Source organism: Hemitrygon akajei, chromosome 3 (genome assembly GCF_048418815.1).
Source record: "Hemitrygon akajei chromosome 3, sHemAka1.3, whole genome shotgun sequence".
In the NCBI taxonomy this organism is placed as follows: domain Eukaryota; kingdom Metazoa; phylum Chordata; class Chondrichthyes; order Myliobatiformes; family Dasyatidae; genus Hemitrygon; species Hemitrygon akajei.
Genome location: NC_133126.1, coordinates 210,557,762 through 210,585,228, shown reverse-complemented (window position 1 = coordinate 210,585,228; position 27,467 = coordinate 210,557,762). Strand labels below are relative to the sequence as shown.

Below are 27,467 nucleotides of genomic sequence, written 5' to 3'. Positions count from 1 at the left end.
TAATAAGCTGGTAAGGAAGGCGGGCTCTGTCGTGGGCAAAGTACTGGAGAGTTTAACATCGGTAGCTGAGCGAAGGGCGCTGAGTAGGCTACGGTCAATTATGGATAACTCTGAACATCCTCTACATAGCACCATCCAGAGACAGAGAAGCAGTTTCAGCGACAGGTTACTATCGATGCAATGCTCCTCAGACAGGATGAAGAGGTCAATACTCCCCAATGCCATTAGGCTTTACAATTCTACCGCCAGGACTTAAGAACTTTTTAAAAGCTATTATTAATGCTTTTTGAGATAGTGATTTAGATGCATATCATATTTTTTACTGAGTTAAGTATTGTATGTAATTAGTTTTGCTACAAGTGTATGGGACATTGGAAAAAAAGTTGAATTTCCCCATGGGGATGAATAAAGTATCTATCTATCTATCTATCTATCTATCTCGTGTCCTAGCAACAACGGAGAGAGCGGGAGTTCCGGAAACAGCAGGAACGTGAGCAGAGACGCCGCTACGAGGAGATGGAGAGGCTGCAGAGGGAGGAGGAGAGGCGTAAGGCTGAGAGGGAGCAGGTGAGTGATGGTGTGGCAAGGGAGAATTACCCCAGTTCCAGAGGAGGGGCAAATCCAGTGAAGTGGCCAATGTTTGCAAATCTGAATCAGAATCAGGATTAATATCACAGCATACAGTGTGTCATGAAATGTGTTGTTTTGTGGCAGCAGTACGTTGCAATACATAATAAAAACTAAGTTTCAATAAGAATTATGAAGAAATGTGCTCGGTGTGAGGAACCCACGTTGGACTGGGTGAGGGATTTACATTGGACTGGGTGAGGGACCCACGTTGGTCTGGGTGAGGGATTTACGTTGGACTGGGTGAGGGACCCACGTTGGACTGGGTGAGGGATTTACGTTGGACTGGGTGAGGGACCCACGTTGGACTGGGTGAGGGATTTACGTTGGACTGGGTGAGGGACCCATGTTGGACTGGGTGAGGGATTTACGTCGGACTGGGTGAGGGACCCATGTTGGACTGGGTGAGGGACCCACGTTGGACTGGGTGAGGGATTTACGTCGGACTGGGTGAGGGACCCATGTTGGACTGGGTGAGGGACCCACGTTGGACTGGGTGAGGGATTTACGTTGGACTGGGTGAGGGATTTACGTTGGACTGGGTGAGGGACCCATGTTGGACTGGGTGAGGGATTTACGTTGGACTGGGTGAGGGACCCACGTTGGACTGGGTGAGGGACCCACGTGGGACTGGGTGAGGAACCCACGTTGGACTGGGTGAGGGATTTACGTTGGACTGGGTGAGGGACCCACGTTGGACTGGGTGAGGGATTTACGTTGAACTGGGTGAGGGACCCACGTTGGACTGGGTGAGGGACCCACGTTGGATTGGTTGAGGGATTTACGTTGGACTGGGTGAGGGACCCACGTTGGACTGGGTGAGGGACCCATGTTGGACTGGGTAAGGGACCCATGTTGAACTGGGTGAGGAACCCACATTGGACTGGGTGAGGGATTTACGTTGGACTGGGTGAGGGACCCACATTGGACTGGGTGAGGGATTTATGTCGGACTGGGTGAGGGACCCATGTTGGACTGGGTGAGGGATTTACATCAGACTGGGTGAGGGATTTACATCAGACTGGGTGAGGGACCCACGTTGACTGGGTGAGGGATTTACGTTGGACTGGGTGAGGGATTTACGTCGGACTGGGTGAGGGACCCACGTTGGACTGGGTGAGGGATTTACGTTGGACTGGGTGAGGGACCCACGTTTGACTGGGTGAGGGATTTACGTTGGACTGGGTGAGGGACCCACGTTGGACTGGGTGAGGGACCCATGTTGGACTGGGTGAGGAACCCACGTTGGACTGGGTGAGGGATTTACGTTGGACTGGGTGAGGGACCCACGTTGGACTGGGTGAGGGATTTACGTTGAACTGGGTGAGGGACCCACGTTGGACTGGGTGAGGGACCCACGTTGGACTGGGTGAGGGACCCAGGTTGGACTGGGTAAGGGACCCATGTTGAACTGGGTGAGGAACCCACATTGGACTGGGTGAGGGATTTACGTTGGACTGGGTGAGGGATTTATGTCGGACTGGGTGAGGGACCCATGTTGGACTGGGTGAGGGATTTACATCAGACTGGGTGAGGGATTTACATCAGACTGGGTGAGGGACCCACGTTGGACTGGGTGAGGGACCCATGTTGGACTGGGTGAGGGACCCACGTTGGACTGGGTGAGGGATTTACGTCGGACTGGGTGAGGGACCCATGTTGGACTGGGTGAGGGACCCACGTTGGACTGGGTGAGGGATTTACGTCAGACTGGGTGAGGGATTTACGTCGGACTGGGTGAGGGACCCATGTTGGACTGGGTGAGGGACCCACGTTGGACTGGGTGAGGGACCCATGTTGGACTGGGTGAGGGACCCACGTTGGACTGGGTGAGGGATTTACGTCGGACTGGGTGAGGGACCCATGTTGGACTGGGTGAGGGACCCACGTTGGACTGGGTGAGGGATTTACGTTGGACTGGGTGAGGGATTTACGTTGGACTGGGTGAGGGACCCATGTTGGACTGGGTGAGGGATTTACGTTGGACTGGGTGAGGGACCCACGTTGGACTGGGTGAGGGACCCACGTGGGACTGGGTGAGGAACCCACGTTGGACTGGGTGAGGGATTTACGTTGGACTGGGTGAGGGACCCACGTTGGACTGGGTGAGGGATTTACGTTGAACTGGGTGAGGGACCCACGTTGGACTGGGTGAGGGACCCACGTTGGATTGGTTGAGGGATTTACGTTGGACTGGGTGAGGGACCCACGTTGGACTGGGTGAGGGACCCATGTTGGACTGGGTAAGGGACCCATGTTGAACTGGGTGAGGAACCCACATTGGACTGGGTGAGGGATTTACGTTGGACTGGGTGAGGGACCCACATTGGACTGGGTGAGGGATTTATGTCGGACTGGGTGAGGGACCCATGTTGGACTGGGTGAGGGATTTACATCAGACTGGGTGAGGGATTTACATCAGACTGGGTGAGGGACCCACGTTGACTGGGTGAGGGATTTACGTTGGACTGGGTGAGGGATTTACGTCGGACTGGGTGAGGGACCCACGTTGGACTGGGTGAGGGATTTACGTTGGACTGGGTGAGGGACCCACGTTTGACTGGGTGAGGGATTTACGTTGGACTGGGTGAGGGACCCACGTTGGACTGGGTGAGGGACCCATGTTGGACTGGGTGAGGAACCCACGTTGGACTGGGTGAGGGATTTACGTTGGACTGGGTGAGGGACCCACGTTGGACTGGGTGAGGGATTTACGTTGAACTGGGTGAGGGACCCACGTTGGACTGGGTGAGGGACCCACGTTGGACTGGGTGAGGGACCCAGGTTGGACTGGGTAAGGGACCCATGTTGAACTGGGTGAGGAACCCACATTGGACTGGGTGAGGGATTTACGTTGGACTGGGTGAGGGATTTATGTCGGACTGGGTGAGGGACCCATGTTGGACTGGGTGAGGGATTTACATCAGACTGGGTGAGGGACCCACGTTGGACTGGGTGAGGGATTTACATCGGACTGGGTGAGGGACCCATGTTGGAGTGGGTGAGGGACCCATGTTGGACTGGGTGAGGGACCCATGTTGGACTGGGTGAGGGATTTACGTTGGACTGGGTGAGGGACCCACGTTGACTGGGTGAGGAACCCATGTTGGACTGGGTGAGGGATTTATGTTGGACTGGGTGAGGAACCCATGTTGGACTGGGTGAGGGATTTACGTTGGACTGGGTGAGGGACCCACGTTGGACTGGTTGAGGGACCCACGTTGGACTGGGTGAGGGATTTACGTTGGACTGGGTGAGGGATTTACGTTGGACTGGGTGAGGGACCCATGTTGGACTGGGTGAGGGACCCACGTTGGACTGGGTGAGGGATTTACGTCGGACTGGGTGAGGGACCCACGTTGGACTGGGTGAGGGACCCATGTTGGACTGGGTGAGGGACCCACGTTGGACTGGGTGAGGGATTTACGTCGGACTGGGTGAGGGACCCACGTTGGACTGGGTGAGGGACCCATGTTGGACTGGGTAAGGGACCCATGTTGAACTGGGTGAGGAACCCACATTGGACTGGGTGAGGGATTTACGTTGGACTGGGTGAGGGACCCACATTGGACTGGGTGAGGGATTTATGTCGGACTGGGTGAGGGACCCATGTTGGACTGGGTGAGGGATTTACATCAGACTGGGTGAGGGATTTACGTCGGACTGGGTGAGGGATTTACGTCGGACTGGGTGAGGGACCCACGTTGGACTGGGTGAGGGATTTACGTTGGACTGGGTGAGGGATTTACGTTGGACTGGGTGAGGGACCCACGTTGGACTGGGTGAGAGATTTACGTTGGACTGGGTGAGGGACCCACGTTGGACTGGGTGAGGGACCCATGTTGGACTGGGTGAGGAACCCACGTTGGACTGGGTGAGGGATTTACGTTGGACTGGGTGAGGGACCCACGTTGGACTGGGTGAGGGATTTACGTTGAACTGGGTGAGGGACCCAGGTTGGACTGGGTAAGGGACCCATGTTGAACTGGGTGAGGAACCCACATTGGACTGGGTGAGGGATTTACGTTGGACTGGGTGAGGGATTTATGTCGGACTGGGTGAGGGACCCATGTTGGACTGGGTGAGGGATTTACATCAGACTGGGTGAGGGACCCACGTTGGACTGGGTGAGGGACCCATGTTGGACTGGGTGAGGGATCCATGTTGGACTGGGTGAGGGATTTACGTCGGACTGGGTGAGGGACCCACGTTGGACTGGGTGAGGGACCCATGTTGGACTGGGTGAGGGACCCACGTTGGACTGGGTGAGGGATTTACGTCGGACTGGGTGAGGGACCCATGTTGGACTGGGTGAGGGACCCACGTTGGACTGGGTGAGGTATTTACGTCAGACTGGGTGAGGGATTTACGTCGGACTGGGTGAGGGACCCATGTTGGACTGGGTGAGGGACCCACGTTGGACTGGGTGAGGGACCCATGTTGGACTGGGTGAGGGACCCACGTTGGACTGGGTGAGGGATTTACGTCGGACTGGGTGAGGGACCCATGTTGGACTGGGTGAGGGACCCACGTTGGACTGGGTGAGGGATTTACGTTGGACTGGGTGAGGGATTTACGTTGGACTGGGTGAGGGACCCATGTTGGACTGGGTGAGGGATTTACGTTGGACTGGGTGAGGGACCCACGTTGGACTGGGTGAGGGACCCACGTGGGACTGGGTGAGGAACCCACGTTGGACTGGGTGAGGGATTTACGTTGGACTGGGTGAGGGACCCACGTTGGACTGGGTGAGGGATTTACGTTGAACTGGGTGAGGGACCCACGTTGGACTGGGTGAGGGACCCACGTTGGATTGGTTGAGGGATTTACGTTGGACTGGGTGAGGGACCCACGTTGGACTGGGTGAGGGACCCATGTTGGACTGGGTAAGGGACCCATGTTGAACTGGGTGAGGAACCCACATTGGACTGGGTGAGGGATTTACGTTGGACTGGGTGAGGGACCCACATTGGACTGGGTGAGGGATTTATGTCGGACTGGGTGAGGGACCCATGTTGGACTGGGTGAGGGATTTACATCAGACTGGGTGAGGGATTTACATCAGACTGGGTGAGGGACCCACGTTGACTGGGTGAGGGATTTACGTTGGACTGGGTGAGGGATTTACGTCGGACTGGGTGAGGGACCCACGTTGGACTGGGTGAGGGATTTACGTTGGACTGGGTGAGGGACCCACGTTTGACTGGGTGAGGGATTTACGTTGGACTGGGTGAGGGACCCACGTTGGACTGGGTGAGGGACCCATGTTGGACTGGGTGAGGAACCCACGTTGGACTGGGTGAGGGATTTACGTTGGACTGGGTGAGGGACCCACGTTGGACTGGGTGAGGGATTTACGTTGAACTGGGTGAGGGACCCACGTTGGACTGGGTGAGGGACCCACGTTGGACTGGGTGAGGGACCCAGGTTGGACTGGGTAAGGGACCCATGTTGAACTGGGTGAGGAACCCACATTGGACTGGGTGAGGGATTTACGTTGGACTGGGTGAGGGATTTATGTCGGACTGGGTGAGGGACCCATGTTGGACTGGGTGAGGGATTTACATCAGACTGGGTGAGGGACCCACGTTGGACTGGGTGAGGGATTTACATCGGACTGGGTGAGGGACCCATGTTGGAGTGGGTGAGGGACCCATGTTGGACTGGGTGAGGGACCCATGTTGGACTGGGTGAGGGATTTACGTTGGACTGGGTGAGGGACCCACGTTGACTGGGTGAGGAACCCATGTTGGACTGGGTGAGGGATTTATGTTGGACTGGGTGAGGAACCCATGTTGGACTGGGTGAGGGATTTACGTTGGACTGGGTGAGGGACCCACGTTGGACTGGTTGAGGGACCCACGTTGGACTGGGTGAGGGATTTACGTTGGACTGGGTGAGGGATTTACGTTGGACTGGGTGAGGGACCCATGTTGGACTGGGTGAGGGACCCACGTTGGACTGGGTGAGGGATTTACGTCGGACTGGGTGAGGGACCCACGTTGGACTGGGTGAGGGACCCATGTTGGACTGGGTGAGGGACCCACGTTGGACTGGGTGAGGGATTTACGTCGGACTGGGTGAGGGACCCACGTTGGACTGGGTGAGGGACCCATGTTGGACTGGGTAAGGGACCCATGTTGAACTGGGTGAGGAACCCACATTGGACTGGGTGAGGGATTTACGTTGGACTGGGTGAGGGACCCACATTGGACTGGGTGAGGGATTTATGTCGGACTGGGTGAGGGACCCATGTTGGACTGGGTGAGGGATTTACATCAGACTGGGTGAGGGATTTACGTCGGACTGGGTGAGGGATTTACGTCGGACTGGGTGAGGGACCCACGTTGGACTGGGTGAGGGATTTACGTTGGACTGGGTGAGGGATTTACGTTGGACTGGGTGAGGGACCCACGTTGGACTGGGTGAGAGATTTACGTTGGACTGGGTGAGGGACCCACGTTGGACTGGGTGAGGGACCCATGTTGGACTGGGTGAGGAACCCACGTTGGACTGGGTGAGGGATTTACGTTGGACTGGGTGAGGGACCCACGTTGGACTGGGTGAGGGATTTACGTTGAACTGGGTGAGGGACCCAGGTTGGACTGGGTAAGGGACCCATGTTGAACTGGGTGAGGAACCCACATTGGACTGGGTGAGGGATTTACGTTGGACTGGGTGAGGGATTTATGTCGGACTGGGTGAGGGACCCATGTTGGACTGGGTGAGGGATTTACATCAGACTGGGTGAGGGACCCACGTTGGACTGGGTGAGGGACCCATGTTGGACTGGGTGAGGGATCCATGTTGGACTGGGTGAGGGATTTACGTCGGACTGGGTGAGGGACCCATGTTGGACTGGGTGAGGGACCCACGTTGGACTGGGTGAGGGACCCACGTTGGACTGGGTGAGGGATTTACGTCGGACTGGGTGAGGGACCCATGTTGGACTGGGTGAGGGACCCATGTTGGACTGGGTGAGGGATTTACGTTGGACTGGGTGAGGGACCCACGTTGACTGGGTGAGGAACCCATGTTGGACTGGGTGTGGGATTTACGTTGGACTGGGTGAGGAACCCATGTTGGACTGGGTGAGGGATTTACGTTGGACTGGGTGAGGTACCCACATTGGACTGGTTGAGGGACCCACGTTGGACTGGGTGAGGGATTTACATTGGACTGGGTGAGGGATTTACGTTGGACTGGGTGAGGGACCCATGTTGGACTGGGTGAGGGACCCACGTTGGACTGGGTGAGGGATTTACGTCGGACTGGGTGAGGGACCCATGTTGGACTGGGTGAGGGACCCACGTTGGACTGGGTGAGGGATTTACGACAGACTGGGTGAGGGATTTACGTCGGACTGGGTGAGGGACCCATGTTGGACTGGGTGAGGGACCCACGTTGGACTGGGTGAGGGACCCATGTTGGACTGGGTGAGGGACCCACGTTGGACTGGGTGAGGGATTTACGTCGGACTGGGTGAGGGACCCATGTTGGACTGGGTGAGGGACCCACGTTGGACTGGGTGAGGGACCCATGTTGGACTGGGTGAGGGACCCACGTTGGACTGGGTGAGGGATTTACATTGGACTGGGTGAGGGACCCACGTTGGTCTGGGTGAGGGATTTACGTCGGACTGGGTGAGGAACCCATGTTGGACTGGGTGAGGGATTTACGTCGGACTGGGTGAGGAACCCATGTTGGACTGGGTGAGGGATTTACGTCGGACTGGGTGAGGGACCCATGTTGGACTGGGTGAGGGACCCACGTTGGACTGGGTGAGGGACCCACGTTGGACTGGGTGAGGGATTTACGTCGGACTGGGTGAGGGACCCATGTTGGACTGGGTGAGGGACCCATGTTGGACTGGGTGAGGGATTTACGTTGGACTGGGTGAGGGACCCACGTTGGACTGGGTGAGGGATCCATGTTGGACTGGGTGAGGGATCCATGTTGGTCTGGGTGAGGGATTTACATTGGACTGGGTGAGGAACCCATGTTGGACTGGGTGAGGGATCCATGTTGGACTGGGTGATGTGGACTTTATTCTGGAGTTTCTGATTCTTGCTGTTCCTGTTCTTTGTCCTTTGTTTCTGAATCATCCCTGTTTTCTCGCTTTATGCCTGTCACTCTCTCTTTCTCTCGCTCTCTCCCCTGATGTCAGCAGGAGTACATCAGACGCCAGTTAGAGGAGGAACAGAGACAGTTAGAGATCCTTCAGCACCAGCTCCTGCAGGAACAGGCCCTTCTACTGGTAAATGTACCCCTCATCAATACTGTCCTCACCGTCCACCCACCTACCCTACCTTCTAGCACATTCCACTGGTAACTCTGGCCAACGTGAAGCCCACCCCTCATCAACATCCTCCTCCAGACCATATACCCATCGCATTCGACATGGGCTGCACCTCAGTGCTGTGAGAAGCTTGGTGCAGAGGGTGAACGTGATCTTCCCATTCTAACCTGTGCTTTCCCTCCCTCAGGAGTGTGTGACTGGATGCTTTAGATCCTTCATCATCCAGTCACACTGTAGAACGAGCTTCACTCGGTCTGACCCCAGCAATGTGTCAGACTCTGTCTGTCTCTGGGAGTGTGTGTTGGGGCAGTGCAGAGGGAGCTTCACTCTGTGTCTGAACACAGGATTCTTTGACGGGACAGCGTCGAGGGAGCTTCACGCTGTGTCTGGCTTTGGGAGTGTGTGATAGGATGGTGTGGAGGGAGCTTCACTCTGTGTCTGACCCCAGGAGTGTGTGATGGGACGGTGTGGAGGGAGCTTCTCTCTGTGTCTGACCCCAGGAGTGTGTGATGGGACGGTGTGGAGGGAGTTTCGCTCTGTGTCTGACCCTGGGAGTGTGTGATGGGACGGTGTGGAGGGAGCTTCTCTCTGTGTCTGACCCCGGGAGTGTGTGATGGGATGGTGTGGAGGGAGATTCACTCTGTGTCTGACCCCGGGAGTGCGTGATGGGACGGTGTGGAAGGAGCTTCACTCTGTGTCTGACCCCAGGAGTGTGGGATGGGATGGTGTGGAAGGAGCTTCTCGCTGTGTCTGACCCCGGGAGTGTGTGATGGGATGGTGTGGAGGGAGCTTCACTCTGTGTCTGGCTTCGGGTGTATGTGATGGGATGGTGTGGAGGGAGCTTCTCTCTGTGTCTGACCCCGGGAGTGTGTGATGGGACGGTGTGGAGGGAGCTTCACTCTGTGTCTGACCCCGGGAGTGTGTGATGGGACGGTGTGGAGGGAGCTTCACTCTGTGTCTGACCCTGGGAGTGTGTGATGGGACAGTGTGGAAGGAGCTTCACTCTGTGTCTGACCCTGGGAGTGTGTGATGGGACAGTGTGGAAGGAGCTTCACTCTGTGTCTGACCCTGGGAGTGTGTGATGGGACGGTGTGGAGGGAGCTTCACTCTGTGTCTGGCTTCGGGTGTGTGTGATGGGATGATGTGGAGGGAGCTTCACTCTGTGTCTGGCTTCGGGTGTGTGTGATGGGACGGTGTGGAGGGAGCTTCTCTCTGTGTCTGACCCCGGGAGTGTGTGATGGGACGGTGTGGAGGGAGCTTCACTCTGTGTCTGACCCCGGGAGTGTGTGATGGGACGGTGTGGAGGGAGCTTCACTCTGTGTCTGACCCCGGGAGTGTGTGATGGGACGGTGTGGAGGGAGCTTCACTCTGTGTCTGACCCTGGGAGTGTGTGATGGGACAGTGTGGAAGGAACTTCACTCTGTGTCTGACCCCAGGAGTGTGGGATGGGATGGTGTGGAAGGAGCTTCTCGCTGTGTCTGACCCCAGGAGTGTGTGATGGGATGGTGTGGAGGGAGCTTCACTCTGTGTCTGGCTTCGGGTGTGTGTGATGGGACGGTGTGGAGGGAGCTTCACTCTGTGTCTGGCTTCGGGTGTGTGTGATGGGATGATGTGGAGGGAGCTTCACTCTGTGTCTGACCCCGGGAGTGTGTGATGGGATGGTGTGGAGGGAGTTTCACTCTGTGTCTGGCTTCGGGTGTGCGTGATGGGATGATGTGGAGGGAGCTTCACTCTGTGTCTGACCCCGGGAGTGTGTGATGGGATGGTGTGGAGGGAGCTTCACTCTGTGTCTGGCTTCGGGTGTGTGTGATGGGATGATGTGGAGGGAGCTTCACTCTGTGTCTGACCCCAGGAGTGTGTGATGGGATGGTGTGGAGGGAGCTTCACTCTGTGTCTGACCCCAGGAGTGTGTGATGGGACGATGTGGAGGGAGCTTCACTCTGTGTCTGACCCCAGGAGTGTGTGATGGGATGGTGTGGAGGGAGTTTCACTCTGTGTCTGGCTTCGGGTGTGTGTGATGGGACGGTGTGGAGGGAGCTTCACTCTGTGTCTGACCCTGGGAGTGTGTGATGGGACAGTGTGGAAGGAACTTCACTCTGTGTCTGACCCCAGGAGTGTGGGATGGGATGGTGTGGAAGGAGCTTCTCGCTGTGTCTGACCCCAGGAGTGTGTGATGGGATGGTGTGGAGGGAGCTTCACTCTGTGTCTGGCTTCGGGTGTGTGTGATGGGATGGTGTGGAGGGAGCTTCACTCTGTGTCTGGCTTCGGGTGTGTGTGATGGGACGGTGTGGAGGGAGCTTCACTCTGTGTCTGGCTTCGGGTGTGTGTGATGGGATGATGTGGAGGGAGCTTCACTCTGTGTCTGACCCCGGGAGTGTGTGATGGGATGGTGTGGAGGGAGCTTCACTCTGTGTCTGACCCCAGGAGTGTGTGATGGGACGGTGTGGAGGGAGCTTCACTCTGTGTCTGGCTTCGGGTGTGTGTGATGGGATGATGTGGAGGGAGCTTCACTCTGTGTCTGACCCCAGGAGTGTGTGATGGGACGATGTGGAGGGAGCTTCACTCTGTGTCTGACCCCAGGAGTGTGTGATGGGATGGTGTGGAGGGAGTTTCACTCTGTGTCTGGCTTCGGGTGTGCGTGATGGGATGATGTGGAGGGAGCTTCACTCTGTGTCTGAGAAGCTTAAAAATGACCTTCTGGAGAGTGACATGATAATTAAGGAAGTGGTGGAAGTGGTTGAACGAAGAGATAGACCTTATCTGACTGGAAAATAGCCAGAAACATCATGAAGTATCCCATTCACCCTGCTTATGGAGTTGTTTGTCCCACTGCTTTCCGGGAAGAGGCTGCAACATATCCACACCAGGCCCACCAGACTCAGAAACAGATACTTTCCTCCATTCTCCATATCATTTCCTGTCAGTCACCTTATGTTCAGACACTCCTGTGTCTTGCGTCACTTTATGGACACACAATCAATCTATGAATATAAGCAGTCTTATGTATTTATTATGTTTTTATTATTATTGTGCTCTGAATCTTATAATGTTTTTACGTGCTGCATCAGATCCGGAGAAACAATTATTTTGTCCTCCTTTTTACGTGTGTGCTGGAAATGAGTGACGGGTGGAGATGCGTCTCTCCCAAAGGAGGTGTGAGGTGCTCCTCCCCTCTGCTAGCCGGCAGGTCACCCTTGGGCAAAGTGTAGTACCTACTTTGCACCCTCACCCCTGATCAGGCTCACATGAAGCCATGGGAGCAGCTGGTGCATATCGGAAATCCTGGTTATGTGACCACTGACAATCTCAGAAGATTATTGATAATGGCTGGGGTCACCATCTTGTAAAGACGTTGTCTAGCTGTCCATAGCAAACCACTTCTGTCGAAAAATTTGCCAAGAACCATCATGGTCGTAGAAAGACCATGATCGCCTGCCTACGTCATACAATGCGGCGCATATCAAACTAACTGGAAATTGCGTTAAACATTGAATCCATCAACGACATATATATAGAAAGGTGCTGGAAAAAGGCCAGTAACATCGTGAAAGATCCCACCCACCCTGCTCATGGACTGTCTGTCCCACTCCCATCAGGGAGGAGGCTATGTAGCATCCACACCAGACTCAAAAACAGTTACTTTCCCCAAGCAGTAAGGCTGATCAACTCCTCCACCCATTAACCCACCCCTCCATACTCCCAATCACCACTACTGTATCATTTCCTGTCAGTCACCGTGTGTACAGACACTCCTGTGCCCAGCGTCACTTTATGGACATACAATCAATCTATGAATATGAATATCTCATGTTTTTATATTTATTGTGCTTTTATTATTGTGTTCTTTATCTTATTGCATTTTCTTGTGCTGCATCAGATCCAGAGTAACAATTATTTTGCTCTCCTTTACAAAGTGTTGTCTGCCCTGCCGGTCACATCAGGGGATCTCAGGCGCCATCATCTCCATAAGACACAGGAGAAGAATTAGGCCATTTGGCCCACTGGATCTGTTCTATCATGGCTGATTTAATATCCCCCTCAACTCCATTCTCTTTCCCCATAATCTTTGGTACCCTGAATAATCAAAAACTATCAACCTCTACTTTAAATATACTCAATGACATTGCCACAGAATCCACAGATTCACCACCCCCAGCTAAAGAAATTCCTCCTCATCTCTGTTCTAAATGGACTGTCTATTGTGAGGCTGTGCTGTCTGGTCCTAGACTCCCCCACTATAGGAAACATCCTCGCTAGGCCTTTCAATATTCGATAGGTTTCAAAGGTCCAAATAAATTTATTATCAAAGTACATATATGTCACCAGGTACACCCTGAGGTTCGTTTTTGCAGGCATACTCAATAAATTTATAGAATAATGAAAGATCTCACCAACTTGGGTGTTCAACCAGTGTGCAAAAGACAACAAATATGTGCAAATACAAAAAGAAAGAAATAATTGCAAATAAGTATCAATAAATATTGAGGAAATGAGTTGAGGAGTCCTTGGAAGTGAGTCTCTAGGTTGTGGGAACATTTCAATGATGGAACAAGTGAAGTTATTGCCTCTGGTTCAAGAGCCTGATGGTTGAGGGGTATTTACAGCACCTGAACCTGGTGGTGTGAACCTGTCATTATTCTACGAATTTATTGAGTATCCCTGCAGAAATGAATCTCGGTTGTACCTTCTTCCTGATGGCAGCAGCAAGATGAGACCATGGTCTGGATGGTGGGGGTTCCAGTGAGATGAGACCATGGCCTGGATGGTGGGGGTCCCAGTGAGATGAGACCATGGTCTGGATGGTGGGGGTTCCAGTGAGATGAGACCATGGTCTGGATGGTGGGGGTCCCAGTGAGATGAGACCATGGTCTGGATGGTGGGGGTTCCAATGAGATGAGACCATGGTCTGGATGGTGGGGGTTCCAATGAGATGAGACCATTGTCTGGATGGTGGGGGTCCCAATGAGATAAGACCATGGTCTGGATGGTGAGGGTCCCAGTGAGATGAGACCATGGTCTGGATGGTGGGGGTCCCAGTGAGATGAGACCATGGTCTGGATGGTGGGGGTTCCAATGAGATGAGACCATGGTCTGGATGGTGAGGGTCCCAGTGAGATGAGACCATGGTCTGGATGGTGGGGGTCCCAGTGAGATGAGACCATGGTCTGGATGGTGGGGGTTCCAGTGAGATGAGACCATGGTCTGGATGGTGGGGGTCCCAATGAGATAAGACCATGGTCTGGATGGTGAGGGTCCCAGTGAGATGAGACCATGGTCTGGATGGTGGGGGTCCCAGTGAGATGAGACCATGGTCTGGATGGTGAGGGTCCCAGTGAGATGAGACCATGGTCTGGATGGTGAGGGTCCCAATGAGATGAGACCATGGTCTGGATGGTGAGGGTCCCAGTGAGATGAGACCATGGTCTGGATGGTGAGGGTCCCAGTGAGATGAGACCATGGTCTGGATGGTGGGGGTCCCAGTGAGATGAGACCATGGTCTGGATGGTGGGGGTCCCAATGAGATGAGACCATGGTCTGGATGGTGGGGGTTCCAATGAGATGAGACCATTGTCTGGATGGTGGGGGTCCCAGTGAGATGAGACCATGGTCTGGATGGTGGGGGTTCCAATGAGATAAGACCATGATCTGGATGGTGGGGGTTCCAATGAGATGAGACCATGGTCTGGATGGTGGGGGTTCCAATGAGATGAGACCATTGTCTGGATGGTGGGGGTCCCAGTGAGATAAGACCATGGTCTGGATGGTGGGGGTTCCAATGAGATAAGACCATGATCTGGATGGTGGGGGTTTCAATGAGATGAGACCATGGTCTGGATGGTGGGGGGTTCCAATGAGATGAGACCATTGTCTGGATGGTGGGGGTCCCAGTGAGATGAGACCATGGTCTGGATGGTGGGGGTTCCAATGAGATAAGACCATGGTCTGGATGGTGGGGGTTCCAATGAGATGAGACCATTGTCTGGATGGTGGGGGTCCCAATGAGATAAGACCATGGTCTGGATGGTGAGGGTTCCAGTGAGATGAGACCATGGTCTGGATTGTGGGGGTCCCAATGAGATGAGAAAAGATCCCCTCTCATTCTTTTAAAGTCTACCAAGAACAGGCCCAAAGCCATCAAATGCTCCTCGTAGGTTAACCCTGTGTCTATCTCCCATCACACTTATTGCTAGAAAGGTGTCAGGGTAAGGAAGGACTTTGGCTGTCAGGGCAGCTCTGCAGCCCACCTTGGTCTTCCCAGGTAGTCCTCAGTATGTCTGGCAACTGGAATTCAATGTTTCCTGTACCTGTTCACCCAGGAGCTGCAACGTAATGAAGCAGCATTGAAATCTGTCATCTCTCAGTCAGAAGGATAAAGAAAATTTAAAACGTAACATATCTCAATAATAATTTCAACAATTCCAGATGGTGCTAGTGATACACAGTGACATTTGGCAGACAGCTCACACAGACTGTGAATGCCCACGGGAAATTGAATCTGAGGGCCGTATAGGATGACATATACATACTTTGGTAATAAATTTACTTTGAACTTTGAACTCTTGAAACGAGGGAGCAAAGTTCATAGCTTTATTAACCAATTGTGCTTGAAATTTATGGGATCTGGATGGATTGTGGATGGAGCACCAGCCCCACGGGGAATTCTCCACGGAGTGTACATGAGCCACATCCAGCTGTCCCTGGTTCTGATGAAGAGCGAGGATCAGAAATAGGTTTATTATCACTGACTTGCATAACGTGAAATTAATTACTTTGTGGCAGCAGTGCAGTGCAAGTCATAAAGATTCAAGATTGTTAAATGTCATTTCCAGCACACAAGTGTAAAGGAGAACAAAATTATTGTTACTCTGGATCCGGTGCAGCTCAAAAAAACACAAAAATAAAAAAAAACCACTATAAATATAAATACATAAGATAGCCTGTATAGATAGATCGCATGTCCATCAAGTGACACCAGGTACAGGTGACTGACAATAATTATCATAAATTACAACAATGAAAATTGAAGCAAAAATCCAGGATTAGGGTACATAGTAATTCAGAAATCTGATGGAGGAGAGGAGGAACTGTTCCTAAATCCTTCAGTGTGAGTCTTCAGGCTGCTGTGCCTCCTCCCTGATGGCAGTAACGAGAAGAGGGCATGTTCTGGGGGGTGACATGAGGTATGGCCTTTTGCAGACGTGCTGGACGTCTGGAGCTGGCTGAGGTCATGACCCTCTGCGGCCGTGGTACTGGTCTGGGGAGAGATTCTACAGGGAGCCAAGCTTAGCTCAGGGTGTCGGAGAACCAAGTTCAGCCCTGGTGTGCGTCATCCCCATCATCCGCACGGGTTTCCTCCGGATGCTCCAGTTTCCTCCCGCAGTGCAAAGACATACAGACTAGTAGGTCAACTGGCCATTGTAAATTGTCCTGTGATTAGGCTGGGGTGAAACCAGTGGGTTGGTGGGCGGTGTGGCCCACTGGAACGGAAAGGCCTATTCCGCGCTGTATCTCAAATCCAGCATCTGCACTCTCTCGCGTTTCGCTGTCAGACCATCATGAGTGAGGCTTTGCTTTGTATTCCTTAATGACAGGGGTGGGGGGCGGAGGATGGGAGAGGAGGGCTGGGGATAACTGAAGGTGTCATATCCCTCTCGGTTGTCTGATATTCGAACAGGAGTACAAGCGAAAGCAGCTGGAGGAGCAGCGCCAGGCAGAACGACTGCAGAGGCAACTGCAACAGGAACGGGCCTACCTGGTGTCTCTACAGCAGCAACAGCTGGACTCCCGGACCGGAGAGAAGAAACAGCTGTACCACTACAAAGACAGCCTCAACGTCAACGATAAGCCAGCCTGGGCCAAGGAGGTAAGCGCTGACAGGTCGCACGCTCAGTCGGAAGCCCACTGGCCCAGGATCTGGGTGGACAGTGGACTGTTAGGCCAGGGCACAGAGTCATGTGTCAAAGTCAAGTTTATTGTCATCTGTACAAGTCCATGGTGATACAGGTGCAATGAAAAACTTACGAACAGCAGCATCACAGACACAGAGTGTCAGATAGACAGTGTTCATTCATAGGCACAGAGTGTCAGATAGGCAGTGTTCATTCATAGACACAGAGTGTCAGATAGGCAGTGTTCATTCACAGACACAGAGTGTCAGATAGACAGTGTTCATTCACAGACACAGAGTGTCAGAAAGGCAGTGTTCATTCACAGACACAGAGTATCAGATAGGCAGTGTTCATTCACAGACACAGAGTGTCAGATAGGCAGTGTTCATTCACAGACACAGAGTGTCAGATAGGCAGTGTTCATTCACGGATACAGAGTGTCAGATAGGCAGTGTTCATTCACAGATACAGAGTGTCAGATAGACAGTGTTCATTCACAGACACAGAGTGTCAGATAGGCAGTGTTCATTCACAGACACAGAGTGTCAGAAAGGCAGTGTTCATTCACAAACACAGAGTTCAGATAGGCAGTGTTCATTCACAAACACAGAGTGCAGATAGACAGTGTTCATTCACAGACACAGAGTGTCAGATAGGCAGTGTTCATTCATAGACACAGAGTGTCAGATAGGCAGTGTTCATTCATAGACACTGAGTGTCAGATAGGCAGTGTTCATTCACTGACACAGAGTGTCAGATAGGCAGTGTTCATTCACAGACACAGAGTGTCAGATAGGCAGTGTTCATTCATAGACGCAGAGTGTCAGATAGGCAGTGTTCATTCATAGACACTGAGTGTCAGATAGGCAGTGTTCATTCACAGATACAGAGTGTCAGATAGGCAGTGTTCATTCACAGACACAGAGTGTCAGATAGGCAGTGTTCATTCATAAACACAGAGTGTCAGATAGACAGTGTTCATTCACAGACACAGAGTGTCAGATAGGCAGTGTTCATTCACAGACACTGAGTGTCAGATAGACAGTGTTCATTCACAGACACAGAGTGTCAGATAGGCAGTGTTCATTCATAGACACAGAGTGTCAGATAGGCAGTGTTCATTCACAGACACAGAGTGTCAGATAGGCAGTGTTCATTCATAGACACAGAGTGTCAGATAGGCAGTGTTCATTCACAGACACAGAGTGTCAGATAGGCAGTGTTCATTCACAAACACAGAGTTCAGATAGGCAGTGTTCATTCACAAACACAGAGTGCAGATAGACAGTGTTCATTCACAGACACAGAGTGTCAGATAGGCAGTGTTCATTCATAGACACAGAGTGTCAGATAGGCAGTGTTCATTCATAGACACAGAGTGTCAGATAGGCAGTGTTCATTCACTGACACAGAGTGTCAGATAGGCAGTGTTCATTCACAGACACAGAGTGTCAGATAGGCAGTGTTCATTCATAGACACAGAGTGTCAGATAGGCAGTGTTCATTCATAGACACTGAGTGTCAGATAGGCAGTGTTCATTCACAGATACAGAGTGTCAGATAGGCAGTGTTCATTCACAGACACAGAGTGTCAGATAGGCAGTGTTCATTCACGGATACAGAGTGTCAGATAGGCAGTGTTCATTCACAGACACAGAGTGTCAGATAGACAGTGTTCATTCACAGACACAGAGTGTCAGAAAGGCAGTGTTCATTCACAGACACAGAGTGTCAGAAAGGCAGTGTTCATTCACAGACACAGAGTGTCAGATAGGCAGTGTTCATTCACAGACACAGAGTATCAGATAGGCAGTGTTCATTCACAGACACAGAGTGTCAGATAGGTAGTGTTCATTCATAGACACAGAGTGTCAGATAGGCAGTGTTCATTCATAGACACAGAGTGTCAGATAGGCAGTGTTCATTCACAGATACAGAGTGTCAGATAGGCAGTGTTCATTCACAGACACAGAGTGTCAGATAGGCAGTGTTCATTCACAGACACAGAGTGTCAGATAGGCAGTGTTCATTCACAGATACAGAGTGTCAGGTAGGCAATGTTCATTCACTGACACAGAGTGTCAGAAAGGCAGTGTTCATTCATAGACACAGAGTGTCAGATAGGCAGTGTTCATTCACAGACACAGAGTGTCAGATAGGCAGTGTTCATTCACAGACACAGAGTGTCAGATAGGCAGTGTTCATTCACGGATACAGAGTGTCAGATAGGCAGTGTTCATTCATAGACACAGAGTGTCAGATAGGCAGTGTTCATTCATAGACACAGAGTGTCAGATAGGCAGTGTTCATTCACAGACACAGAGTGTCAGATAGGCAGTGTTCATTCACAGACACAGAGTGTCAGATAGGCAGTGTTCATTCACAGATACAGAGTGTCAGGTAGGCAATGTTCATTCACTGACACAGAGTGTCAGAAAGGCAGTGTTCATTCATAGACACAGAGTGTCAGATAGGCAGTGTTCATTCACAGACACAGAGTGTCAGATAGGCAGTGTTCATTCACAGACACAGAGTGTCAGATAGGCAGTGTTCATTCACAGACACAGAGTGTCAGATAGGCAGTGTTCATTCATAGACACAGAGTGTCAGATAGGCAGTGTTCATTCACGGATACAGAGTGTCAGATAGGCAATGTTCATTCACTGACACAGAGTGTCAGAAAGGCAGTGTTCATTCATAGACACAGAGTGTCAGATAGGCAGTGTTCATTCACAGATACAGAGTGTCAGATAGGCAATGTTCATTCACTGACACAGAGTGTCAGAAAGGCAGTGTTCATTCATAGACACAGAGTGTCAGATAGGCAGTGTTCATTCACAGACACAGAGTGTCAGATAGGCAGTGTTCATTCACAGACACAGAGTGTCAGATAGGCAGTGTTCATTCACAGACACAGAGTGTCAGATAGGCAGTGTTCATTCTCAGAGGCAGAGTGTCAGATAGGCAGTGTTCATTCACAGACACAGAGTGTCAGATAGGCAGTGTTCATTCACAGACACAGAGTGTCAGATAGGCAGTGTTCATTCACAGAAACAGAGTGTCAGATAGGCAGTGTTCATTCTCAGAGGCAGAGTGTCAGATAGGCAGTGTTCATTCATAGACACAGAGTGTCAGATAGGCAGTGTTCATTCATAGACACAGAGTGTCAGATAGGCAGTGTTCATTCACAGACACTGAGTGTCAGATAGGCAGTGTTCATTCATAGACACTGAGTGTCAGATAGGCAGTGTTCATTCACAGACACAGAGTGTCAGATAGGCAGTGTTCATTCACAGACACAGAGTGTCAGATAGGCAGTGTTCATTCACGGATACAGAGTGTCAGATAGGCAGTGTTCATTCATAGACACAGAGTGTCAGATAGGCAGTGTTCATTCACAGACACAGAGTGTCAGATAGGCAGTGTTCATTCACATACACAGAGTGTCAGATAGGCAGTGTTCATTCACAGACACAGAGTGTCAGATAGGCAGTGTTCATTCACAGATACAGAGTGTCAGATAGGCAGTGTTCATTCACGGATACAGAGTGTCAGATAGGCAGTGTTCATTCATAGACACAGAGTGTCAGATAGGCAGTGTTCATTCATAGACACAGAGTGTCAGATAGGCAGTGTTCATTCACAGACACAGAGTGTCAGATAGGCAGTGTTCATTCACAGACACAGAGTGTCAGATAGGCAGTGTTCATTCACAGACACAGAGTGTCAGAAAGGCAGTGTTCATTCATAGACACAGAGTGTCAGATAGGCAGTGTTCATTCACGGATACAGAGTGTCAGATAGGCAATGTTCATTCACTGACACAGAGTGTCAGAAAGGCAGTGTTCATTCATAGACACAGAGTGTCAGATAGGCAGTGTTCATTCACAGACACAGAGTGTCAGATAGGCAGTGTTCATTCACAGACACAGAGTGTCAGATAGGCAGTGTTCATTCACAGACACAGAGTGTCAGATAGGCAGTGTTCATTCACAGACACAGAGTGTCAGATAGGCAGTGTTCATTCATAGACACAGAGTGTCAGATAGGCAGCGTTCATTCACAGACACAGAGTGTCAGATAGGCAGTGTTCATTCACAGATACAGAGTGTCAGATAGGCAGTGTTCATTCACAGACACAGAGTGTCAGATAGGCAGTGTTCATTCACAGACACAGAGTGTCAGATAGGCAGTGTTCATTCACAGACACAGAGTGTCAGATAGGCAGTGTTCATTCACAGACACAGAGTGTCAGATAGGGAGTGTTCATTCATAGACACAGAGTGTCAGATAGGCAGTGTTCATTCACAGACACAGAGTGTCAGATAGGCAGTGTTCATTCATAGACACAGAGTGTCAGATAGCCAGTGTTCATTCACAGACACAGAGTGTCAGATAGGCAGTGTTCATTCATAGACACAGAGTGTCAGATAGGCAGTGTTCATTCACAGACACAGAGTATCAGATAGGCAGTGTTCATTCATAGACACAGAGTGTCAGATAGGCAGTGTTCATTCACGGATACAGAGTGTCAGATAGGCAGTGTTCATTCATAGACACAGAGTGTCAGATAGGCAGTGTTCATTCACAGACACAGAGTGTCAGATAGGCAATGTTCATTCACAGACACAGAGTGTCAGATAGGCAGTGTTCATTCACGGATACAGAGTGTCAGATAGGCAGTGTTCATTCACAGACACAGAGTATCAGATAGGCAGTGTTCATTCATAGACACAGAGTGTCAGATAGGCAGTGTTCATTCACGGATACAGAGTGTCAGATAGGCAGTGTTCATTCATAGACACAGAGTGTCAGATAGGCAGTGTTCATTCACAGACACAGAGTGTCAGATAGGCAATGTTCATTCACGGATACAGAGTGTCAGATAGGCAGTGTTCATTCTCAGAGGCAGAGTGTCAGATAGGCAGTGTTCATTCATAGACACAGAGTGTCAGATAGGCAGTGTTCATTCACAGACACTGAGTGTCAGATAGGCAGTGTTCATTCACAGACACAGAGTGTCAGATAGGCAGTGTTCATTCACAGACACAGAGTGTCAGATAGGCAGTGTTCATTCACAGATACAGAGTGTCAGGTAGGCAATGTTCATTCACTGACACAGAGTGTCAGAAAGGCAGTGTTCATTCATAGACACAGAGTGTCAGATAGGCAGTGTTCATTCACAGACACAGAGTGTCAGATAGGCAGTGTTCATTCACAGACACAGAGTGTCAGATAGGCAATGTTCATTCACTGACACAGAGTGTCAGAAAGGCAGTGTTCATTCATAGACACAGAGTGTCAGATAGGCAGTGTTCATTCACGGATACAGAGTGTCAGATAGGCAATGTTCATTCACTGACACAGAGTGTCAGAAAGGCAGTGTTCATTCATAGACACAGAGTGTCAGATAGGCAGTGTTCATTCACAGACACAGAGTGTCAGATAGGCAGTGTTCATTCACAGACACAGAGTGTCAGATAGGCAGTGTTCATTCACGGATACAGAGTGTCAGATAGGCAATGTTCATTCACTGACACAGAGTGTCAGAAAGGCAGTGTTCATTCATAGACACAGAGTGTCAGATAGGCAGTGTTCATTCACAGATACAGAGTGTCAGAAAGGCAATGTTCATTCACTGACACAGAGTGTCAGAAAGGCAGTGTTCATTCATAGACACAGAGTGTCAGATAGGCAGTGTTCATTCACAGACACAGAGTGTCAGATAGGCAGTGTTCATTCTCAGAGGCAGAGTGTCAGATAGGCAGTGTTCATTCACAGACACAGAGTGTCAGATAGGCAGTGTTCATTCTCAGAGGCAGAGTGTCAGATAGGCAGTGTTCATTCATAGACACAGAGTGTCAGATAGGCAGTGTTCATTCACAGACACAGAGTGTCAGATAGGCAGTGTTCATTCACAGACACAGAGTGTCAGATAGGCAGTGTTCATTCACAGAAACAGAGTGTCAGATAGGCAGTGTTCATTCTCAGAGGCAGAGTGTCAGATAGGCAGTGTTCATTCATAGACACAGAGTGTCAGATAGGCAGTGTTCATTCATAGACACAGAGTGTCAGATAGGCAGTGTTCATTCACAGACACTGAGTGTCAGATAGGCAGTGTTCATTCACAGACACAGAGTGTCAGATAGGCAGTGTTCATTCACAGACACAGAGTGTCAGATAGGCAGTGTTCATTCACGGATACAGAGTGTCAGATAGGCAGTGTTCATTCATAGACACAGAGTGTCAGATAGGCAGTGTTCATTCACAGACACAGAGTGTCAGATAGGCAGTGTTCATTCACAGACACAGAGTGTCAGATAGGCAGTGTTCATTCACATACACAGAGTGTCAGATAGGCAGTGTTCATTCACAGACACAGAGTGTCAGATAGGCAGTGTTCATTCACAGATACAGAGTGTCAGATAGGCAGTGTTCATTCATAGACACAGAGTGTCAGATAGGCAGTGTTCATTCATAGACACAGAGTGTCAGATAGGCAGTGTTCATTCACAGACACAGAGTGTCAGATAGGCAGTGTTCATTCACAGACACAGAGTGTCAGATAGGCAGTGTTCATTCACAGACACAGAGTGTCAGAAAGGCAGTGTTCATTCATAGACACAGAGTGTCAGATAGGCAGTGTTCATTCACGGATACAGAGTGTCAGATAGGCAATGTTCATTCACTGACACAGAGTGTCAGAAAGGCAGTGTTCATTCATAGACACAGAGTGTCAGATAGGCAGTGTTCATTCACAGACACAGAGTGTCAGATAGGCAGTGTTCATTCACAGACACAGAGTGTCAGATAGGCAGTGTTCATTCACAGACAGAGTGTCAGATAGGCAGTGTTCATTCACAGACACAGAGTGTCAGATAGGCAGTGTTCATTCATAGACACAGAGTGTCAGATAGGCAGTGTTCATTCATAGACACAGAGTGTCAGATAGGCAGTGTTCATTCACATACACAGAGTGTCAGATAGGCAGTGTTCATTCACAGACACAGAGTGTCAGATAGGCAGTGTTCATTCACAGATACAGAGTGTCAGATAGGCAGTGTTCATTCACAGACACAGAGTGTCAGATAGGCAGTGTTCATTCACAGACACAGAGTGTCAGATAGGCAGTGTTCATTCACAGACACAGAGTGTCAGATAGGGAGTGTTCATTCATAGACACAGAGTGTCAGATAGGCAGTGTTCATTCACAGACACAGAGTGTCAGATAGGCAGTGTTCATTCACAGACACAGAGTGTCAGATAGGCAGTGTTCATTCACAGACACAGAGTGTCAGATAGGCAGTGTTCATTCACAGACACAGAGTGTCAGATAGGCAGTGTTCATTCACGGATACAGAGTGTCAGATAGGCAGTGTTCATTCACGGATACAGAGTGTCAGATAGGCAATGTTCATTCACTGACACAGAGTGTCAGAAAGGCAGTGTTCATTCACAGACACAGAGTGTCAGATAGGCAGTGTTCATTCACAGACACAGAGTGTCAGATAGGCAGTGTTCATTCACAGACACAGAGTGTCAGATAGGCAGTGTTCATTCACGGATACAGAGTGTCAGATAGGCAGTGTTCATTCATAGACACAGAGTGTCAGATAGGCAATGTTCATTCACTGACACAGAGTGTCAGAAAGGCAGTGTTCATTCATAGACACAGAGTGTCAGATAGGCAGTGTTCATTCACAGACACAGAGTGTCAGATAGGCAGTGTTCATTCACAGACACAGAGTGTCAGATAGGCAGTGTTCATTCACAGACACAGAGTGTCAGATAGGCAGTGTTCATTCAGAGACACAGAGTGTCAGATAGGCAGTGTTCATTCATAGACACAGAGTGTCAGATAGGCAATGTTCATTCACTGACACAGAGTGTCAGAAAGGCAGTGTTCATTCATAGACACAGAGTGTCAGATAGGCAGTGTTCATTCACAGACACAGAGTGTCAGATAGGCAGTGTTCATTCACTGACACAGAGTGTCAGATAGGCAGTGTTCATTCTCAGAGGCAGAGTGTCAGATAGGCAGTGTTCATTCATAGACACAGAGTGTCAGATAGGCAGTGTTCATTCATAGACACAGAGTGTCAGATAGGCAGTGTTCATTCATAGACACTGAGTGTCAGATAGGCAGTGTTCATTCATAGACACTGAGTGTCAGATAGGCAGTGTTCATTCACAGACACAGAGTGTCAGATAGGCAGTGTTCATTCACAGACACAGAGTGTCAGATAGGCAGTGTTCATTCACGGATACAGAGTGTCAGATAGGCAATGTTCATTCACTGACACAGAGTGTCAGAAAGGCAGTGTTCATTCATAGACACAGAGTGTCAGATAGGCAGTGTTCATTCACAGATACAGAGTGTCAGATAGGCAATGTTCATTCACAGACACAGAGTGTCAGATAGGCAGTGTTCATTCATAGACACAGAGTGTCAGATAGGCAGTGTTCATTCATAGACACAGAGTGTCAGATAGGCAGTGTTCATTCACAGACACAGAGTGTCAGATAGGCAGTGTTCATTCACAGACACAGAGTGTCAGATAGGCAGTGTTCATTCACAGACACAGAGTGTCAGAAAGGCAGTGTTCATTCATAGACACAGAGTGTCAGATAGGCAGTGTTCATTCACAGACACAGAGTGTCAGATAGGCAGTGTTCATTCACAGACACAGAGTGTCAGATAGGCAGTGTTCATTCACAGACACAGAGTGTCAGATAGGCAGTGTTCATTCACAGACACAGAGTGTCAGAAAGGCAGTGTTCATTCATAGACACAGAGTGTCAGATAGGCAGTGTTCATTCACGGATACAGAGTGTCAGATAGGCAGTGTTCATTCATAGACACAGAGTGTCAGATAGGTAGTGTTCATTCACAGACACAGAGTGTCAGATAGGCAATGTTCATTCACAGACACAGAGTGTCAGATAGGCAGTGTTCATTCACGGATACAGAGTGTCAGATAGGCAGTGTTCATTCACAGACACAGAGTATCAGATAGGCAGTGTTCATTCATAGACACAGAGTGTCAGATAGGCAGTGTTCATTCACGGATACAGAGTGTCAGATAGGCAGTGTTCATTCATAGACACAGAGTGTCAGATAGGCAGTGTTCATTCACAGACACAGAGTGTCAGATAGGCAATGTTCATTCACGGATACAGAGTGTCAGATAGGCAGTGTTCATTCTCAGAGGCAGAGTGTCAGATAGGCAGTGTTCATTCATAGACACAGAGTGTCAGATAGGCAGTGTTCATTCACAGACACTGAGTGTCAGATAGGCAGTGTTCATTCATAGACACAGAGTGTCAGATAGGCAGTGTTCATTCATAGACACAGAGTGTCAGATAGGCAGTGTTCATTCATAGACACTGAGTGTCAGATAGGCAGTGTTCATTCACAAACACTGAGTGTCAGATAGGCAATGTTCATTCACTGACACAGAGTGTCAGATAGGCAGTGTTCATTCACAGATACAGAGTGTCAGATAGGCAGTGTTCATTCATAGACACAGAGTGTCAGATAGGCAGTGTTCATTCACAGACACTGAGTGTCAGATAGGCAATGTTCATTCACTGACACAGAGTGTCAGATAGGCAGTGTTCATTCACAAACACAGAGTGTCAGATAGGCAGTGTTCATTCACAGACACAGAGTGTCAGATAGGCAGTGTTCATTCACAGACACAGAGTGTCAGATAGGCAGTGTTCATTCAGAGACACAGAGTGTCAGATAGGCAGTGTTCATTCATGGATACAGAGTGTCAGATAGGCAGTGTTCATTCATAGACACAGAGTGTCAGATAGGCAGTGTTCATTCATAGACACAGAGTGTCAGATAGGCAGTGTTCATTCATAGACACTGAGTGTCAGATAGGCAGTGTTCATTCACAAACACTGAGTGTCAGATAGGCAATGTTCATTCACTGACACAGAGTGTCAGATAGGCAGTGTTCATTCACAGATACAGAGTGTCAGATAGGCAGTGTTCATTCATAGACACAGAGTGTCAGATAGGCAGTGTTCATTCACAGACACTGAGTGTCAGATAGGCAATGTTCATTCACTGACACAGAGTGTCAGATAGGCAGTGTTCATTCATAGACACAGAGTGTCAGATAGGCAGTGTTCATTCATAGACACAGAGTGTCAGATAGGCAGTGTTCATTCACAGACACAGAGTGTCAGATAGGCAGTGTTCATTCACAGACACAGAGTGTCAGATAGGCAGTGTTCATTCACGGATACAGAGAGTCAGATAGGCAATGTTCATTCACTGACACAGAGTGTCAGAAAGGCAGTGTTCATTCATAGACACAGAGTGTCAGATAGGCAGTGTTCATTCACAGATACAGAGTGTCAGATAGGCAATGTTCATTCACTGACACAGAGTGTCAGAAAGGCAGTGTTCATTCATAGACACAGAGTGTCAGATAGGCAGTGTTCATTCACAGACACAGAGTGTCAGATAGGCAGTGTTCATTCACAGACACAGAGTGTCAGATAGGCAATGTTCATTCACAGACACAGAGTGTCAGATAGGCAGTGTTCATTCACGGATACAGAGTGTCAGATAGGCAGTGTTCATTCACAGACACAGAGTGTCAGATAGGCAGTGTTCATTCATAAACACAGAG

At 50.2% G+C, this 27,467-nt stretch overlaps 1 protein-coding gene across 6 annotated transcripts in view; it reads left to right on the top strand.

Moving 5' to 3' along the window:
• The window catches only part of LOC140725815 (TRAF2 and NCK-interacting protein kinase-like), a 194,972-nt gene that overhangs the window by 43,254 nt on the left and 124,251 nt on the right, over positions 1 to 27,467 (top strand). For 2 of the 6 annotated variants that reach the window (XM_073041798.1, XM_073041796.1), the window contains exons 11-13: positions 451 to 567; positions 8,798 to 8,884; positions 16,602 to 16,790. In XM_073041798.1, the coding sequence (XP_072897899.1) occupies positions 451 to 567; positions 8,798 to 8,884; positions 16,602 to 16,790 (393 nt within the window). Of the gene's footprint in view, positions 1 to 450; positions 568 to 8,794; positions 8,885 to 16,601; positions 16,791 to 27,467 lie in introns of all 6 variants that reach the window. The other 4 variants (XM_073041795.1, XM_073041794.1, XM_073041799.1 and 1 more) reach the window with 2 other exon arrangements.